This window comes from Cucumis sativus, unplaced genomic scaffold, assembly GCF_000004075.3.
Source record: "Cucumis sativus cultivar 9930 unplaced genomic scaffold, Cucumber_9930_V3 scaffold112, whole genome shotgun sequence".
In the NCBI taxonomy this organism is placed as follows: Eukaryota; Viridiplantae; Streptophyta; class Magnoliopsida; order Cucurbitales; family Cucurbitaceae; genus Cucumis; species Cucumis sativus.
The window spans coordinates 34,793-54,058 of record NW_022279518.1 but is presented as its reverse complement, the minus strand read 5'-3'; the positions used below and the strand labels follow the sequence as shown (position 1 = coordinate 54,058).

Here is a 19,266-nt window from a genome sequence, read left to right as displayed (position 1 = left end):
AACAAAGAAAGTAAGCGAACAAACTAATATTGGACAGTTGGAGTTCAGCCCTGCACGACCCTTTGACAAAGCCCTTCCCTCACTTCTAGCCACCATTGTCCATTGTTCACACCTAACACAACCTAGTGGTAGCATGTCACTTCCTCCTTGCCAGCCAGTTCCCCCCAGCCTGTTATAAAAGAAAAAAGTCAATTTTTATGTTCTTCCCCAACCGACAGTGAGCTTCACGGTGACATCTATCCTAATCTACACTGACTTTCACCCTACTTCGACCACAACCAGACTTTCATAGTTAATAGGGTGGTAATTTTGCTGGTTTCGACATTATGTACATGCATGAGTTTAATCACCCCTCCCTCCTCTTTTCCTTTTCAGTTATGAGATTAAAGTGAGGGAATGACAAGAGAAGATCATGAACCAACGAAAATTACAGGTAATTATTGTTTTTCTTTTTTTCCTTAACTCTTTTTAGCCTTTGGAAATATTTAGCAAAGAACTCATGTATGATCTGCATTGAGACTGTTCTTGAGTTGCTTTCATCAGACAAGTTTATGAAGTTCTTGTTGTTGGTTTGTCATGATTTTGTTTCAATTTTTCTGGGAAACTAAGAGTTGTTACTCTTGATTTTTTTTCGAGTATTTCTCAGTCTAAGAGTAATTTATCACTAAGCACATGATTTTGTTGGTAACATGCAAGATACAACCTGAATGGAATATCAAATACCATAATGTATTTGTCAGATCATGCAAGACAATTATACAAGCAGATAATTATGCTTATAGTAGCAATCGGCAATAAAATTATTTTTAAAATTTATTTCAGTGTTCTAATTACCTTGTTATCCTAATTCCTATCTTCTTTCGCCTTGCAGATGTGTTGAAATTTGTTGTCAGAATCTGTTTGAATGATGAACTTCATGCATACAATTGTTGTGGTTGTCACAACTGGAATCTATTAAACAAAATCAAATACTTGATAATAACTACCTCTCCACACTGTTATGTTTCTTGTTTTTTCGTTTTCAATAATTTGATCGGTTTTAGACTTTTGGTTTATTTTCAATTAGAAGTAAATGAATGAAGGAAAAAGATAACAGAAAAAGTTGATTTTACTTTTACTATCATTTTCCTATGCTTTTTAGTTTATGGGGATAGATATTTGTTGGTGTTCCTTTTCTTAAGTTAGAAGAAAAAAGTTGGGGCATAACTTTACATGGACAATCAAGTCATTTTTTTTTCTTAATTTGTGTCTTTTATAGCTAAAAGAAGAAAACTTAAGAATTACATATAAGTAGTATAAAGTCCTAATATAAGCTTGATAAAAAAATTTCCTTTAATTTTTACTCTGTTTATAAACTTATGAGGTTACAAATTGCAATATATTTTCTAATACCATATTATGAATAATTTGGATAGCTGGTTGTGTTTGAAAACTGTATCTTCTTCCATCGTCATTGGTTTATCGTTGCTTTCTTTTCATTTTTGTTAAATTTCAACAAATATCAAGTTGATGTGACTTTTATTGTAGGATATGGGTAATGTTTACAATTTCAAGGATTAGAACTTTTCGTTTATGTTGTTTATCAGACCTTCTATACATCTCTACAATTATATGATCTTTATGGTGAATACATTGTGCAAGGCCGTATATTATAAGATCAATACTGTTTTTTAAAGGAAAGAAAAATATATAATGTGCTACACACCAAATTTTCTTCAAAGAAAAAAAAAACAAATTAAATATATTCCATACTTTCTTTTTGTAGTTTGTGATCCTAGCTAAACTCAGGTTAAAGAGTTATGTTTATATTTGTATATTTTAATGGAGTTAATTGCAAATACAACGATTAGATACAAAATATTTGCATATGTAACACATATTGTATTGCTAATATAAATATATCACTCATAGAATTTGCTATAATTATACTTGTTTAAACATACTAATACACACTTAATCTTCTTAGTTCAATAATGGTATGGAGTGGAACAAACTTCCTACATTAGGATAAAAGGGTCACACAAATTACCTTCGTAGTAAACTTACTTTTGACATTATTCATTTAACTTAGGGTAAGTATAATGGATTAGCAATTTTATGAATAATAATTAAGTATATAACAATATCTTTTAAAAATTGTAAATGTAGCAAAATATATTTGTGATAGATTTATATCGTTAATAGACTCTTATGCTTATAAGCGAATGACATATGTGATTTAAAATAACTGCAGCAATTAGTTTAAAATGTTGTTATATATCTACGAATTTCTTAATTGTTATATTCATTTGTCATTAGTTGTATTTAAAAGGGATGACCAGAAAAACATTAAAACAAGAGGTTTACTTTTGATAAAAGAAAAATTTAAATTTAAATTGCTAAAATAGCAAAATGTCCATGTCTAAGTGAAAAACTTGCATCCCAAATAAAATTATTCAACAATAATCACGGTCGAACTCAAACTCCCAAAAACAATGATTACATTTATTCCCTAATTTGCTAATTCATTTTGGATTAGGTTTATTTTTGACAACAATAAAAAAATTGAGGTGTGGAACAATGATATTATAAATGCCAAAGAGTAGTTAAGATGCAAAATATAAATTTATATTTGCAATATTAGGTCAAAATGAATGATAATTTAGTTAGATTTTTGTCAAATAAATAAAAATGTGAACCATACCAAAAGCAAATATAGATGCTTTTTTATTATTGAATTTTCATAGAATAAATAATAAAAAAAAGTAGAAAATATTTGCCTTTTAACTTTTTCTTTTTTAATTTTCATAGAAAATATTTAATCCAAAAATTAAATAACTCTCCTCCACGGTCAATTTTCTTTCCCCTCTTCTTCAACCTCAACGGTCTCTTTTATTTCAAATTTCTTTCCCCTTTTTCTTCTCGATCGGTTTACTCTGCCTCTCATCTCCCCTTCTCTTCTTCGTCTTCCTCAAACCCTGCGATTTCCTATCTCTCAAATTCCGTTTCGCTCTTCCTATACCTCCAAAATTTCGCTCTTCCTCTCTAACGTGAAGCAGCCAAGAAACTCTATCTTGCGACATACCCATCTCGTCGATCCACCACTTTCTTCTTCTTCTAGCCTTAACGGTGCCGAAATCAAGGGCCGCAGACCCCCTCGGAAACCCAAGTCTTCCAAAGAAAATTCTCCACCCTCAGATCGGTTTTCGATTCCAAATCCTGAAGAGCCCGCTTCCACCTAGGCCTCCCTCTTCTAACCCGACCGTTCCTGAGAGTTCGCTATCACATACTGCTTTTTTTACCTGTGTTGTTGAATCCCGATCCAAGGTAATGCTAAAATAATGTTGCTAATATCTGGAATATGGTATTATTGAATTTAGTATAAATAAATAAATAAATAAAAGAAGTATACCTGTAACAACTAACAGTTGTGGCACTGTCGGAAAAAGGCAATGAATTTGTAAATCGAAGTGCAGATAGTTCTGTTGTTTAGGATGGAAAAGCATGAGTATCACGTTTCTATATTCAACGGACTGGTACTTGTAAAATTTAGGCTCATAATCATTTTATTATGCAGAGACTGGCAGATGGTTTAAGTAGCTGGTTCCGGAGGCAGAAGCTAACAGGTGCAGCTGGGGAGCGCTTGAAGGAAGCACGCAATATCAACCGACCACTCTCACAACTCGGGTAACCGATCAAAACTATTGGGAGATATTTCAAATTTCATTTAAGCAGTGATCTTTCCAATGATTTTTTTCTTTATTTATTTTGTAATGTCAATTAGTTGGCTAATTATTTATCAGAATGCTTGTTGATATCGCTGCATGTTTTATTTTGTAATGTTTGTACTTTTTAGTTGTGATTTGTGAATATGCTAGGATTGATTTGATTTGCTCTTCTGACTGTTAAGATCGGAATGATGTTGCTCATCTGAAAGAAGGCAGCATCATGTGCTTGAAGACTTGTAGAGTATGGAGAGTGAATGGTCAAATTTGAGGAATCGTATCTGCTGGCTTTGTAGTCCAAACAGGTTGTCTGGCTAACTTTCTTTTTCTCATTTTCAACCAATTAGGATAGCTGTCATGTTTTTTGAATTCCTTGCCATTCTTGAGTAGTAACTTGGCATTTGTTTATTAAAAGGTTTTAATTAAGATTATGGTGTTCATAACTTTGTAGTCACACTAAATAACTTAAAAGAGTTAGTTTGACAGTTGACAAACATGATAGTAATGTGATAGTGAGTGCAAGGGTAAAAAGAGTTGCTTCTGTTGGGTTAAAGTGATGTTTGTGTTTTTTAGTGTGATGTGTTTTGTTTTCAAGTTCGTTAGTAGACGTATTACTTAATTGAAAATTTTGATACCATAGCCAGTGTAGGGGAAGATGAATGGAGGGTGCTATTAGACTAGTTAAGACTTATATGTATCCTAATTTTAGTAATATATAAAATTGAGAGAATTTCCTTTGATTTTCAGGAACAAGGATGAATAATCAATGAAAAATGAATGAAAAGGTTTATCCATGCAAGCTTCAAACCAAAGTCAAGGATGTCGATCCTTCCAGGGGAGTCCAAAGTTCCCCCCTTATTTTTCTCCATTTACTTTGATTTTCAAAAGCTTTTAGGACAGAAAAAGCAATTTTTTGAGTGGGTGTGGGTAATAGCTTGCTTAGCTTGCATGTTTAGTGTAAACTTGGGGGTTCAAATTTTGCCCAAATTTCAAAATTTTTCAGAATTCTTTCCATACAATAATGAGCATTATACCTTCTTAGCTTAATTAGATCTTGCATAAAAAGCATGATTGGCAACCCTTGAGCACTGAGCTCGGGTTTATGATGTGAAATTCTGAATTTTGATGAGTATATGTGCTGAAATTTGAGCATAAGCTGCTGTCTTTTTTGTTTTAAGCTCCTTTTAGCTATTTCTTATTGAGATGTGAATGCATGATTGAGAAAATGGTATGTGTGTTGTGAATGCTTGATTGCATGTATAATAAATAAGTGCATGGATACTTTTCTAGCTTTGTCTTCCTTTGTTGCTTTGTCGTGACTTACCTATGATGCACTTAGTCCAAACCTAGCCTAGATAGAGTAAAAAAGGATAGGAGGCACTCTTTAGAAACTGGGATGGTTTTAACAAATTTGTCTTGTCAAACATGAGTTAGAAGCCTCTTGTCTAGCCACAATGAACTAAATCCCTTTAGAAAAGGGTCGACATTAACAAAACTTATTGTCACTTCGAAGGGAGCAATCAAACTTAATTAGTAACTAAATGTAGAACCATAGAAAGGTTAGCCCACCGGTTCTAGCAAGACCTAGTTACCACATTGCATACCAAAGAAAAAAAGAGAGACTTGCAAATGCAAAACGTAAAAAGTTAGACAATCAAGAGCTATAAAAAAACAAACAACACATGCAATATACATTAGAAAATCCATAAAAAAGCAAAGAGCCAACTTGGTTCGGTCAAGTAGAATGTGTTGAGTTCCCTAACTATCAGAGCTTTTAGCAGAAAACTTTACTTTTGGCCTAACCAAAACCAAACCACCTACTCTTAGCGTTCTAAACTTAGCATCGAGTTTGATGAGGGCTTTGAAAAGAGGAGGAATCCTCCCCGATCCACATTAGGGGGAAAACAAGGCTTGTTGTCACTCGAAGGGAGCAGTCAAACTTAGCATTGAGTTTGACGAGGGCTTTGAAAAGAGGAGGAATCCTCCCCGTTCCATAGTAGGGGGAAAACGAGGCTTGTTGTCACTCCGAAGGGAGCAGTCAAACTTAGAAACTAAGTTTAGAACCATAGAAAGGTTAGCCCACGGTTCTAGCAAGACCTTGTTACCACATTGCATACCAAAGAAACAAAAGAGAGACTTGCAAATGCAAAACGTAAAAAGGTTAGACAATCAAGAGCTATAAAAAAACAAACAACACATGCAATATACATTAGAAAAATCCCATAAAAAAGCAAAGAGCCAACTTGGTTCGGTCAAGTAGAATGTGTTGAGTTCCCTAACTATCAGAGCTTTTAGCAGAAAACTTTACTTTTGGCCTAACCAAAACCAAACCACCTACTCTTAGAGTTCTAAACTTAGCATCGAGTTTGATGAGGGCTTTGAAAAGAGGAGGAATCCTCCCCGTTCCATAGTAGGGGGAAAACGAGGCTTGTTGTCACTCCGAAGGGAGCAGTCAAACTTAGAAACTAAGTTTAGAACCATAGAAAGGTTAGCCACCGGTTCTAGCAAGACCTTGTTACCACATTGCATACCAAAGAAACAAAAGAGAGACTTGCAAATGCAAAACGTAAAAAGGTTAGACAATCAAGAGCTATAAAAAACAAACAACACATGCAATATACATTAGAAAAATCCCATAAAAAAACAAAGAGCCAACTTGGTTCGGTCAAGTAGAATGTGTTGAGTTCCCTAACTATCAGAGCTTTTAGCAGAAAACTTTACTTTTGGCCTAACCAAAACCAAACCACCTACTCTTAGCGTTCTAAACTTAGCATCGAGTTTGATGAGGGCTTTGAAAAGAGGAGGAATCCTCCCCGATCCACATTAGGGGGAAAACAAGGCTTGTTGTCACTCCGAAGGGAGCAGTCAAACTTAGCATTGAGTTTGACGAGGGCTTTGAAAAGAGGAATCCTCCCCGTTCCATAGTAGGGGAAAACGAGGCTTGTTGTCACTCCGAAGGGAGCAGTCAAACTTAGAAACTAAGTTTAGAACCATAGAAAGGTTAGCCCACCGGTTCTAGCAAGACCTTGTTACCACATTGCATACCAAAGAAACAAAAGAGAGACTTGCAAATGCAAAACGTAAAAAGGTTAGACAATCAAGAGCTATAAAAAACAAACAACACATGCAATATACATTAGAAAAATCCCATAAAAAACAAAGAGCCAACTTGGTTCGGTCAAGTAGAATGTGTTGAGTTCCCTAACTATCAGAGCTTTTAGCAGAAAACTTTACTTTTGGCCTAACCAAAACCAAACCACCTACTCTTAGCGTTTTAAACTTAGCATAGAGTTTGATGAGGGCTTTGAAAAGAGGAGGAATCCTCCCCGATCCACAATAGGGGGAAAACAAGGCTTGTTGTCACTCCGAAGGGAGCAGTCAAACTTAGCATTGAGTTTGACGAGGGCTTTGATAAGAGGAGGAATCCTTCCCGTTCCATAGTAGGGGGAAAACGAGGCTTGTTGTCACTTCGAAGGGAGCAGTCAAACTTAGAAACTAAGTTTAGAACCATAGAAAGGTTAGCCACCGGTTCTAGCAAGACCTTGTTACCACATTGCATACCAAAGAAACAAAAGAGAGACATGCAAATGCAAAACGTAAAAAGGTTAGACAATCAAGAGCTATAAAAAAACAAACAACACATGCAATATACATTAGAAAAATCCCATAAAAAAGCAAAGAGCCAACTTGGTTCGGTCAAGTAGAATGTGTTGAGTTCCCTAACTATCAGAGCTTTTAGCAGAAAACTTTACATTTTGCCTAACCAAACCAAACCACCTACTCTTAGGTTCTAAACTTAGCATCAAGTTTGATGAGGGCTTTGAAAAGAGAGAGGAATCCTCCCCGATCCACATTAGGGGGAAAACAAGGCTTGTTGTCACTCCGAAGGGAGCAGTCAAACTTAGAAACTAAGTTTTAGAACCATAGAAAGGTTAGCCCCACCGGTTCTAGCAAGACCTTGTTACCACATTGCATACCAAAGAAACAAAAGAGAGACTTGCAAATGCAAAACGTAAAAAGGTTAGACAATCAAGAGCTATAAACAAACAAACAACACATGCAATATACATTAGAAAAATCCCATAAAAAAGCAAAGAGCCAACTTGGTTCGGTCGAGTAGAATGTGTTGAGTTCCCTAACTATCAGAGCTTTTAGGAGAAAACTTTACTTTTGGCCTAACCAAAACCAAACCACCTACTCTTAGAGTTCTAAACATAGCATCGAGTTTGATGAGGGCTTTGAAAAGAGGAGGAATCCTCCCCGTTCCATAGTAGGGGGAAAACGAGGCTTGTTGTCACTCCGAAGGGAGCAGTCAAACTTAGAAACTAAGTTTAGAACCATAGAAAGGTTAGCCCACCGTTCTAACAAGACCTTGTTACCACATTGCATACCAAAGAAACAAAAGAGAGACTTGCAAATGCAAAACGTAAAAAGGTGAGACAATCAAGAGCTATAAAAAAACAAACAACCCATGCAATATACATTAGAAAAATCCCATAAAAAAACAAAGAGCCAACTTGGTTCGGTCAAGTAGAATGTTTTGAGTTCCCTAACTATCAGAGCTTTTAGCAGAAAACTTTACTTTTGGCCTAACCAAAACCAAACCACCTACTCTTAGCGTTCTAAACTTAGCATCGAGCTTGATGAGGGCTTTGAAAAGAGGAGGAATCCTCTCCGGTCCACATTAGGGGGAAAACAAGGCTTGTTGTCACTCCGAAGGGAGCAGTCAAACTTAGCATTGAGTTTGACGAGGGCTTTGAAAAGAGGAGGAGTCCTCCCCGTTCCATAGTAGGGGGAAAACGAGGCTTGTTGTCACTCCGAAGGAGCAGTCAAACTTAGAAACTAAGTTTAGAACCATAGAAAGGTTAGCCCACCGGTTCTAGCAAGACCTTGTTACCACATTGCATACCAAAGAAACAAAAGAGAGACTTGCAAATGCAAAACGTAAAAAGGTTAGACAATCAAGAGCTATAAAAAAACAAACAACACATGCAATATACATTAGAAAATTCCCATAAAAAAACAAAGAGCCAACTTGGTTCGGTCAGGTAGAATGTGTTGAGTTCCCTAACTATCAGAGCTTTTGGCAGAAAACTTTACTTTTGGCCTAATTAAAACCAAACCACCTACTCTTAGTGTTTTAAACTTAGCATAGAGTTTGATGAGGGCTTTGAAAAGAGGAGGAATCCTCCCCGATCCACATTAGGGGGAAAACAAGGCTTGTTGTCACTCCGAAGGGAGCAGTCAAACTTAGCATTGAGTTTGACGAGGGCTTTGATAAGAGGAGGAATCCTTCCCGTTCCATAGTAGGGGGAAAACGAGGCTTGTTGTCACTTCGAATGGAGCAGTCAAACTTAGAAACTAAGTTTAGAACCATAGAAAGGTTAGCCCACCGGTTCTAGCAAGACCTTGTTACCACATTGCATACCAAGGAAACAAAAGAGAGACATGAAAATGCAAAACGTAAAAAGGTTAGACAATCAAGAGCTATAAAAAACAAACAACACATGCAATATACATTAGAAAAAGTCCCATAAAAAAGCAAAGAGCCAACTTGGTTCGGTCAAGTAGAATGTGTTGAGTTCCCTAACTATCAGAGCTTTTAGCAGAAAACTTTACTTTTGGCCTAACCAAAACCAAACCACCTACTCTTAGCGTTCTAAACTTAGCATCGAGCTTGATGAGGGCTTTGAAAAGACGAGGAATCCTCCCCGATCCACATTAGGGGGAAAACAAGGCTTGTTGTCACTCGAAGGAGCAGTCAAACTTAGCATTGAGTTTGACGAGGGCTTTGAAAAGAGGAGGAGTCCTCCCCGTTCCATAGTAGGGGGAAAACGAGGCTTGTTGTCACTCCGAAGGGAGCAGTCAAACTTAGAAACTAAGTTTATAACCATAGAAAGGTTAGCCCACCGGTTCTAGCAAGACCTTGTTACCACATTGCATACCAAAGAAACAAAAGAGAGACTTGCAAATGCAAAACGTAAAAAGGTTAGACAATCAAGAGCTATAAAAAAACAAACAACACATGCAATATACATTAGAAAATTCCCATAAAAAAACAAAGAGCCAACTTGTTCGGTCAGGTAGAATGTGTTGAGTTCCCTAACTATCAGAGCTTTTGGCAGAAAACTTTACTTTTGGCCTAATTAAAACCAAACCACCTACTCTTAGTGTTTTAAACTTAGCATAGAGTTTGATGAGCTTTGAAAAGAGGAGGAATCCTCCCGATCCACAATAGGGGGAAAACAAGGCTTGTTGTCACTCCGAAGGGAGCAGTCAAACTTAGCATTGAGTTTGACGAGGGCTTTGATAAGAAGAGGAATCCTTCCCGTTCCATAGTAGGGGGAAAACGAGGCTTGTTGTCACTTCGAAGGGAGCAGTCAAACTTAGAAACTAAGTTTAGAACCATAGAAAGGTTAGCCCACCGGTTCTAGCAAGACCTTGTTACCACATAGCATACCAAAGAAACAAAAGAGAGACATGCAAATGCAAAACGTAAAAAGGTTAGACAATCAAGAGCTATAAAAAAACAAACAACACATGCAATATACATTAGAAAAGTCCCATAAAAAAGCAAAGAGCCAACTTGGTTCGGTCAAGTAGAATGTGTTGAGTTCCCTAATTATCAGAGCTTTTAGCAGAAAACTTTACTTTTGGCCTAACCAAAACCAAACCACCTACTCTTAGCGTTCTAAACTTAGCATCGAGTTTGATGAGGGCTTTGAAAAGAGGAGGAATCCTCCCCGATCCACATTAGGGGGAAAACAAGGCTTGTTGTCACTCCGAAGGGAGCAGTCAAACTTAGAAACTAAGTTTAGAACCATAGAAAGGTTAGCCCACCGGTTCTAGCAAGACCTTGTTACCACATTGCATACCAAAGAAACAAAAGAGAGACTCACAAATCCAAAACGTAAAAAGGTTAGACAATCAAGAGCTATAAACAAACAAACAACACATGCAATATACATTAGAAAAATCCCATAAAAAAGCAAAGAGCCAACTTGGTTCGATCGAGTAGAATGTGTTGAGTTCCCTAACTATCAGAGCTTTTAGGAGAAAACTTTACTTTTGGCCTAACCAAAACCAAACCACCTACTCTTAGAGTTCTAAACATAGCATCGAGTTTGATGAGGGCTTTGAAAAGAGAAGGAATCCTCCCCGTTCCATAGTAGGGGAAAACGAGGCTTGTTGTCACTCCGAAGGGAGCAGTCAAACTTAGAAACTAAGTTTAGAACCATAGAAAGGTTAGCCACCGGTTCTAACAAGACCTTGTTACCACATGCATACCAAAGAAACAAAAGAGAGACTTGCAAATGCAAAACGTAAAAAGGTGAGACAATCAAGAGCTATAAAAAAACAAACAACCCATGCAATATACATTAGAAAAATCCCATAAAAAAACAAAGAGCAACTTGGTTCGGTCAAGTAGAATGTTTTGAGTTCCCTAACTATCAGAGCTTTTAAAAGAAAACTTTACTTTTGGCCTAACCAAAACCAAACCACCTACTCTTAGCGTTCTAAACTTAGCATCGAGCTTAATGAGGGCTTTGAAAAGAGGAGGAATCCTCCCCGATCCACATTAGGGGGAAAACAAGGCTTGTTGTCACTCGAAGGGAGCAGTCAAACTTAGCATTGAGTTTGACGAGGGCTTTTGAAAAGAGGAGGAATCCTCCCCGTTCCATAGTAGGGGGAAAACGAGGCTTGTTGTCACTCCGAAGGGAGCAGTCAAACTTAGAAACTAAGTTTAGAACCATAGAAAGGTTAGCCCACCGGTTCTAGCAAAACCTTTTACCACATTGCATACCAAAGAAAAAAAAGAGAGACTTGCAAATGCAAAACGTAAAAAGGTTAGACAATCAAGAGCTATAAAAAAAACAAACAACACATGCAATATACATTAGAAAAATCCCATAAAAAAACAAAGAGCCAACTTGGTTCGGTCAAGTAGAATGTGTTGAGTTCCCTAACTATCAGAGCTTTTAGCAGAAAACTTTACTTTTGGCCTAACCAAAACCAAACCACCTACTCTTAGCGTTCTAAACTTAGCATCGAGTTTGATGAGGGCTTTGAAAAGAGGAGGAATCCTCCCCGATCCACATTAGGGGGAAAACAAGGCTTGTTGTCACTCCGAAGGGAGCAGTCAAACTTAGCATTGAGTTTGACGAGGGCTTTGAAAAGAGGAGGAATCCTCCCCGTTCCATAGTAGGGGGAAAACGAGGCTTGTTGTCACTCCGAAGGGAGCAGTCAAACTTAGAAACTAAGTTTAGAACCATAGAAAGGTTAGCCCACCGGTTCTAGCAAGACCTTGTTACCACATTGCATACCAAAGAAACAAAAGAGAGACATGCAAATGCAAAACGTAAAAAGGTTAGACAATCAAGAGCTATAAAAAAACAAACAACACATGCAATATACATTAGAAAAATCCCATAAAAAAACAAAGATCCAACTTGGTTCGGTCAAGTAGAATGTGTTGAGTTCCCTAACTATCAGAGCTTTTAGCAGAAAACTTTACTTTTGGCCTAACCAAAACCAAACCACCTACTCTTAGCGTTCTAAACTTAGCATCGAGTTTGATGAGGGCTTTGAAAAGAGGAGGAATCCTCCCCGATCCACATTAGGGGGAAAACAAGGCTTGTTGTCACTCCGAAGGGAGCAGTCAAACTTAGCATTGAGTTTGACGAGGGCTTTGAAAAGAGGAGGAATCCTCCCCGTTCCATAGTAGGGGGAAAACGAGGCTTGTTGTCACTCCGAAGGGAGCAGTCAAACTTAGAAACTAAGTTTAGAACCATAGAAAGGTTAGCCCACCGGTTCTAGCAAGACCTTGTTACCACATTGCATACCAAAGAAACAAAAGAGAGACATGCAAATGCAAAACGTAAAAAGGTTAGACAATCAAGAGCTATAAAAAAACAAACAACACATGCAATATACATTAGAAAAATCCCATAAAAAAACAAAGATCCAACTTGGTTCGGTCAAGTAGAATGTGTTGAGTTCCCTAACTATCAGAGCTTTTAGCAGAAAACTTTACTTTTGGCCTAACCAAAACCAAACCACCTACTCTTAGCGTTCTAAACTTAGCATCGAGTTTGATGAGGGCTTTGAAAAGAGGAGGAATCCTCCCCGATCCACATTAGGGGGAAAACAAGGCTTGTTGTCACTCCGAAGGGAGCAGTCAAACTTAGCATTGAGTTTGACGAGGGCTTTGAAATGAGGAGGAATCCTCCTCGTTCCATAGTAGGGGGAAAACGAGGCTTGTTATGAGGATTTTCCCTTGGGAAATTATTATAAAAGTGACAAATGAAAATATTGATTGGTTTCTGAACCACTGTGGTGCCCTTGTTTGTTATTTTCCCTTATGTTGCTTTATGCTTGGTTTTCTAATTGATAATATCATCTTAAAGTGTTCTAATTGATAGCACATATCTCTTAGTGTTAGTACTTTCTTACCTTTCTCTCTCTTACATATATAGGGGATATGTTGAGCATTTTCGCTAGCAAGGATTATGTACTTAACAAGGCCTTAGTGGATTAGAGAGTTAAGAAATTTGCATATGCTTGCATCCAGACTGTACACCATAATAGGTAATTAGTTTTTTCCATTTCAACATTCCTTATTAAAAACTTATCCTTTTTAACGTTTTGAATGGAAAAACAGATGTTTGATCTATCATTGTTGATTTTGTTGGCTTTCTATGCTATGATCCTTTAATTGTATATGATATATTTCTTTTGTTGAAAAGTGATATATTTCTTAGATTTTGTTCAGATATATATAATTGACATAAAGGTTTTTTTACCTTCAGCTAACGAATTCAGACTAATCTTATTTATATATATGATAAGTTGTCTTTATTTTTCCTCTGAATTATTCTTACTTGATGTTGTTCTTGATAGAAACCAATTGAGGAATCAACTTTTGGCTGCACCTGTGAACTCTAACACACCTGCAACTCTATTGTTAGACACAATTATTTTCTTATTACAACCTGAACTCCCATGGGTTTGTAAAATTGTTGGTTACTTCCTGGAAAGAAATGCATATGCGTTGATTAGGGATATCACTTTGACAGGGAAGGTATAAATGTACTTCCTTTTTTTTCTACTTGCAAGTGGTTTTTTTTATAGACATTCTGTTTTGTCGTGGATTATCCTCTGCAGGTGTTTTCAGAGAACTAATTCACACTCAAACTATTGCAGGAAAGTGCAGATTCACATTCCAAGAGTTCATTGGCTTCTCTAGAACATCTGCTGTCTCTTTTGAGTTCTCATGTTGGTAAGAAGCCATGTTGTTGCCCACGTGTTGATCCCAATTGGAGTTTCTCCTCTCAAATTCTTACTCTTCCTTTACTGTGGCGGACATTCACATTTCACACCTCTCTCTACCCAATGGACAAAGTTGCATGTGTCATCCTCTACTAGGTTTGTGTACCTTGCTGTTTGGATATAATGGCGTTAGTAATGGTTTAAAGGTCATGTTTTCTCAATAACGAGAAACATAACATGCATGTACTTCATTTAAAAAAGAAAAAAAAAACTCTATAGATTTTTTTTGAAAAGATCTTTTTAAGTACAACTTGGTGTGGGACATAAAAAATTATGACTATTCTAGCATACAGAATGGAGTTAGTTCCAGTACTCTGGAGTTTTATTAAAAAGTGCCACGAGAATAAAAAATGGTCATCCTTTTCAGAGAAATTGGCATATTTATCAGGAGATGCACCTGGTTGGCTATTACCTTTGGCTGTTTTTTGTCCTGTGTACAAGTAAGATTATCTTCTTTATTCCTGTTCCTCTACTTTTGAATTTCGCTTTAATTCCTCATCTGATGTTATATAATTATATGGTATGTTATAAGATTCGGCATGTCCTGATCACTTCTTTCCTTATCAATCAGGCACATGCTCATAATAATTGACAATGAGGAGTTTTATGAGCAGGAGAAGCCACTATCGTTAAAGGACATCAGATGCCTGATCGTTATTTTAAGACAGGTGAGCTCTTTAATTCCATCATATGTCCAAAAAGATACCCATACCCTCCCACTCAAGACACTTAAGTAATTGCTCAGAGAAATAACAAAATACTTGGCCCCACTCTAACAAACACATTCCTAAGGGCCCACACAAATAGAAAAATACCAACTAACTCTCAATCATTCTTTCTTCTTCCTATTCTTGTCTCTACGGGAATACACGTTTACTATGGGAGGTCTATCATTATCCGCCCCCCAAAGAGCCACCTTGTCCTCAAGGTGGAATTCAGGAAACTGTTCTTGAATAAGAGCAGCTTGTTCCCATGTTGCACTTTCAAGTGTCCCCTCACTCCAACGGATCAAAACTTCTAAGTTGTCCTCCTTTTCTATTGTTTTGCGAACTCCCAATACTTCTACTGGAGACACTTGCATAGACAAATCAGCAGCCAAATCTTTTGGAATTGGGAATAATGGCCTGTTTGAACCCACGACCTTGGTCGGACGCTTTGAATCTGGCCACAGAAGCTATCGGAATTCTGTCCAGCTGCCGATTTTCTTTCTATCCTCCTTCCATTGATACCAGTCCAAAGCTTCCCCCTCCAAGCACAGGACCGCCGCATCCAACTTATCTCTCTCCGTCAGATATTCACCACAAAATAGCGCTCCACACGTTGTAGCTATCCATCCACATTCTCTTCTTCCTCCCCTTTAAATATCGACACCTCCAGTTTTCGTAGCCTCATGTCAAAAAGGGGTATCTCACGGATATTTGGTGCACATGGTACTCCAACTCCCTCATCCACCACCGGGTTAGTTTTTTGTTCACTTTTTTCTTCTTGAACTTGTTCCTCATTCATTATTCCCTTTCCCTTGTCCGTAATCATTCTTTCACTAGATGTGGATCCTTTTGAAGCACTTCCCATCACTCCCATCCTGTGTATTAACAATTTCATATCCTCACTCAATTTTTACAGATTATCCTCAATCTTTTGTTCAGCCATTGTACTTCGAACTTCTGCTTCCGCAAATTGTTTCTTCATCTTCCTTTCAAATGCTAATTGTCGTTCTTCCACTTGTAAAAATTTTGCTTCTACTCTACTTTCCATTTCAGTCGTCCCTGTGGTTACTCCCTCTAAACCTTCTTCCAGTTCAACTATCCTAGCTTCCATCTTACCAACCATACCAGGAAAGATGGCTCTGATACCAAAATTGTTAAGGCTTTAGCCACAATTTTATTTATCAACTGTGGGGAAGGATTTGAGAGCTCCCCAGTTTCTCCACGCTCTAATGAGAGTCTATACCAAAATCATATGTCCAAAAAGATACCCATACCCTCCCACGCAAGACGCTTAAGTAATTGCTCAGAGAAATAATAAAATACTTGGCCCCACTCTAACAAACACATTCCTAAGGGCCCACACAAATGGAAAAATACCAACTAACTCTCAATCATTCTTTCTTCTTCCTATTCTTGTCCCTACGGGAATACACCTTTACTATGGGAGGTCTATCAGCTTTCTATATAATTTATGAGAGTTTAATATTGCATGGTTGCATGGTATAAAGATGGAATAATATTTAACCCAACATTGAATATTTCCAATGTTTATCATCACAACATGTATAACTATCTAAATGACTTGCCATCCTTGGATCCTGAATTGTATCGCCACCTTATTTTCTTAAAGGTGTGTATTCCCTGGTATCACTTTTAGCTGATACCACACTTAGCCTGTTGATCAATGATCTAGATCAATCTAGTATCCTGGTAGAATCTTTTTCTCACTTCTTATCTTAAATTATGAAGGTGACATTCCTGAACTAGAGCTATATTTTGTTATTATAAACAATGAATATGGAAAGCAAATTGAAGAAGAGCTACTTCCTGGAGGAAAAAACCGTCGTGTCACCTGTGAAAATGTCATCACATTCATTCATCTTGTTGCCAATCATCGTTTGAACTTTCAGCATAGTTTGTCCCTTGTTTATCCAATGTGTCTCCCTACTCCAATGTTGATTGAAAACATGTCCTCCTCAGATACGACAACAAAGTTCTCATTTTTTGAGAGGGATTCAGCAGCTTATACAGAAAGAATGGATCAACATGTTCAATGAGCATGAATTCCAGGTATCACTAACTCACTGAGATAGTAACGTGGTTTGCATGAAAAGGCTGTTTTGCTGTTATATAATCTCTTGATGACTCGTTTATCATTGCACATCAACTGCCTCATGTGCCTTGAATCCTGTTTCATGCTAGTATTAATTATACTATTTGGGAAAGAAGTATGTTAAAGGAGGAACATTTTTTCTCCTAGACCATACAAAGTCAGTAGGGTTAAGCACTTAGATTTGCATTTTTATTCTTCTTATTGTGTGGGTGTGTGGGTGGGGGAGGGGGGAGGGGGTTAGTAGTTTTGATAATGTGCCATTGTCGACCTTTAATTTTCATGTGACGTGAAACACTAAACTAATTAAAGCAAGAACCTAGAATGATTAGGAGTACACTTGATCTTGTGATCTGGGCAGCAACCAACCAAAGCCTAAACCCTAGAGGCATCAGGGTCTTCCTTATTGAGTTCACCTGAAGGAATAGATGTGGGTTTCCTTGATGAAGTGAAGATTCAGGTTCTGGATAAGGAAACTAGTCTTCCTTAAGATTCAAGTTGTTCATTTTCGAAGAGGCACAATGCTCGTAAAAGTGTAGAGGCAGAATTTTACTAATCATTAAAATCTGAGAAATAAACAAAGTGAACTAGATTATTTTTAGCCTACATGGACTCTAAGTGGTGACAACTGAAGTCCTTGTAAGGGGAAAAGATGTGGGAAAAAAAATTCCCTTGCGATGGGAAATGATAAGAAAAACATAAAGAGAACCCTAATTTAGGTCAAATCATGGACCAATGGCTAAATACTATGAAGTTTTGTTGCTGGTCTTTTGTGGTTCCAGGATAAATCGAGTTGCTGTCTTTGACTGGTCTATTTCATTTCAGCTTTCAATATCAGGTTCACTGGACAGCTTGGATGTTGATGACCTACGGACACATACTACTTATTCAAGTGGTTATCATAGGGTAAGTTCTATTAAACCCTTTTTTCTATATATGTATTTTTGTTTCTTTTCTTTTCTGCGTAATTGTTTTGCATATTGTGTTCGATAAAATTTTGAAAATTTGAAATCTTGCAAGAAGATTAGTTACAATTAATCTTCCTTTGGAGGTTGAACAATTCTTGGTTTAGGATATCGAATACTAGATTTATTGTAGTGCAATCGGAATTGTGATGTCAAGTCAATTAAACTTCAAAATTGTAGATGATGTTGGAAGATCTCACCCGGGTAATTGGGAGATGGTTTTGAAGTCTTTGGAGTTTAGGGAGTTGGTCATCGTTTAGATTCTTTTTAATATTTTTCAATTAATTTCGAATTCATACAATGTATATGCCTGTATTAGTGTTTGAAACTGGGTGATAAATTGATTACCATTATTCAGACTTCTAGTCCTCTCTTATGTTTCTATGACTATGAAAACAAACTTTGGACTTGTATTGTTTGTAATGCTCTGTTTGGTCAGGCACAACCATGATCAAGAAATTTGTGATAGGAAACGGAGAAATATCTTCACTTTTTTAATGCTTCTGCTGGATTGAAAAACCAAATGTGGGAACTTCGGAATTTGAATTTTTATTTCATGCTTTCAGGAGCATTATGTCATTGAGATGTTTTGGGAAGTTATCAAAAGTTTCTCAGTGGAAAACCAAAAGAAATTTCTGAAGTGAGTATTTTCATTACACATCAGTTGGTTACTTCTTGTCTCAAGTTGGCTTAAAGAAAAACTGAACTTCAAAAATATAACAATTGTATCTTGCTTTTTCATTAGGTTTGTAACTGGTTACTCTCGAGGACCACTTCGTATCCTCATTATTCTTAATTATTTGTTTTGGTTTCCCTTAAGGGGATAAGTTGGTTCCTTCTAGAGCTTAAACTAATTTATCCTGCTAGCAAAAATCATGTGAAAAAGTAACTCAGTATGAGACAAGGTACATTTCTGACTAGTACTTTATTGTGCAGAGACTGGCAGATGGTTTAAGTAGCTTTAAAACAAGTAGAATAAATCTTATTGATTTACCTGGTTCCGGAGGCAGAAGCTAACAGGTGCAGCTGGGGAGCGCTTGAAGGAAGCACGCAATATCAACCGATCACTCTCACAACTCGGGTAACCGATCAAAACTATTGGGAGATATTTCAAATTTCATTTAAGCAGTGATCTTTCCAATGATTTTTTTCTTTATTTATTTTGTAATGTCAATTAATTGGCTAATTATTTATCAGAATGCTTGTTGATATCGCTGCATGTTTTATTTTGTAATGTTTGTACTTTTTAGTTGTGATTTGTGAATATGCTAGGATTGATTTGATTTGCTCTTCTGACTGTTAAGATCGGAATGATGTTGCTCATCTGAAAGAAGGCAGCATCATGTGCTTGAAGACTTGTAGAGTATGGAGAGTGAATGGTCAAATTTGAGGAATCGTATCTGCTGGCTTTGTAGTCCAAACAGGTTGTCTGGCTAACTTTCTTTTTCTCA

General features: G+C 37.0%; 1 protein-coding gene and 2 long non-coding RNA genes across 4 annotated transcripts; all 3 read left to right on the top strand.

Moving 5' to 3' along the window:
- Positions 1-217: 217 nt before the first annotated feature.
- LOC116405502 lies at positions 218-1,140 on the top strand. The gene is made up of 2 exons (XR_004218644.1): positions 218-433; positions 872-1,140. It is a non-coding gene; the product is annotated as an uncharacterized LOC116405502 (long non-coding RNA).
- Positions 1,141-2,817: 1,677 nt separating this feature from the next.
- Positions 2,818-3,944, top strand: LOC116405498. The gene is made up of 3 exons (XR_004218641.1): positions 2,818-3,306; positions 3,557-3,666; positions 3,890-3,944. It is a non-coding gene; the product is annotated as an uncharacterized LOC116405498 (long non-coding RNA).
- Positions 3,945-16,729: 12,785 nt separating this feature from the next.
- LOC116405492 (E3 ubiquitin-protein ligase UPL6-like) lies at positions 16,730-19,176 on the top strand. Of its 2 annotated transcripts, XR_004218639.1 has the most exons (5): positions 16,730-16,810; positions 17,676-17,756; positions 18,382-18,455; positions 18,752-18,896; positions 19,120-19,176. XR_004218639.1 is itself a non-coding variant. In XM_031889475.1 (4 exons), the coding sequence occupies exons 1-4, from the start codon at positions 16,787-16,789 to the stop codon at positions 18,640-18,642; spliced, it is 261 nt and encodes an 86-aa protein (XP_031745335.1). In that variant the 5' UTR covers positions 16,736-16,786; the 3' UTR covers positions 18,643-18,701. The 2 variants fall into 2 exon arrangements, 1 of the variants encoding a protein (XP_031745335.1); XM_031889475.1 differs by lacking the exons at positions 18,752-18,896; positions 19,120-19,176 and adding an exon at positions 18,561-18,701 and having other exon boundaries at positions 16,736-16,810.
- Positions 19,177-19,266: the final 90 nt, after the last annotated feature.

What these genes read in the sequence shown, in the direction of transcription:
- LOC116405492 (XM_031889475.1), top strand. Translation starts at nt 16,787, where the DNA reads ATGTTCAATGAGCATGAATTCCAG. An exon ending in TCAATGAGCATGAATTCCAG is followed by an intron (nt 16,811 to 17,675) that starts GTATCACTAACT and finishes ATTTCATTTCAG; the next exon opens with CTTTCAATATCAGGTTCACT. An exon ending in AACCAAAAGAAATTTCTGAA is followed by an intron (nt 18,456 to 18,560) that starts GTGAGTATTTTC and finishes CTTTTTCATTAG; the next exon opens with GTTTGTAACTGGTTACTCTC.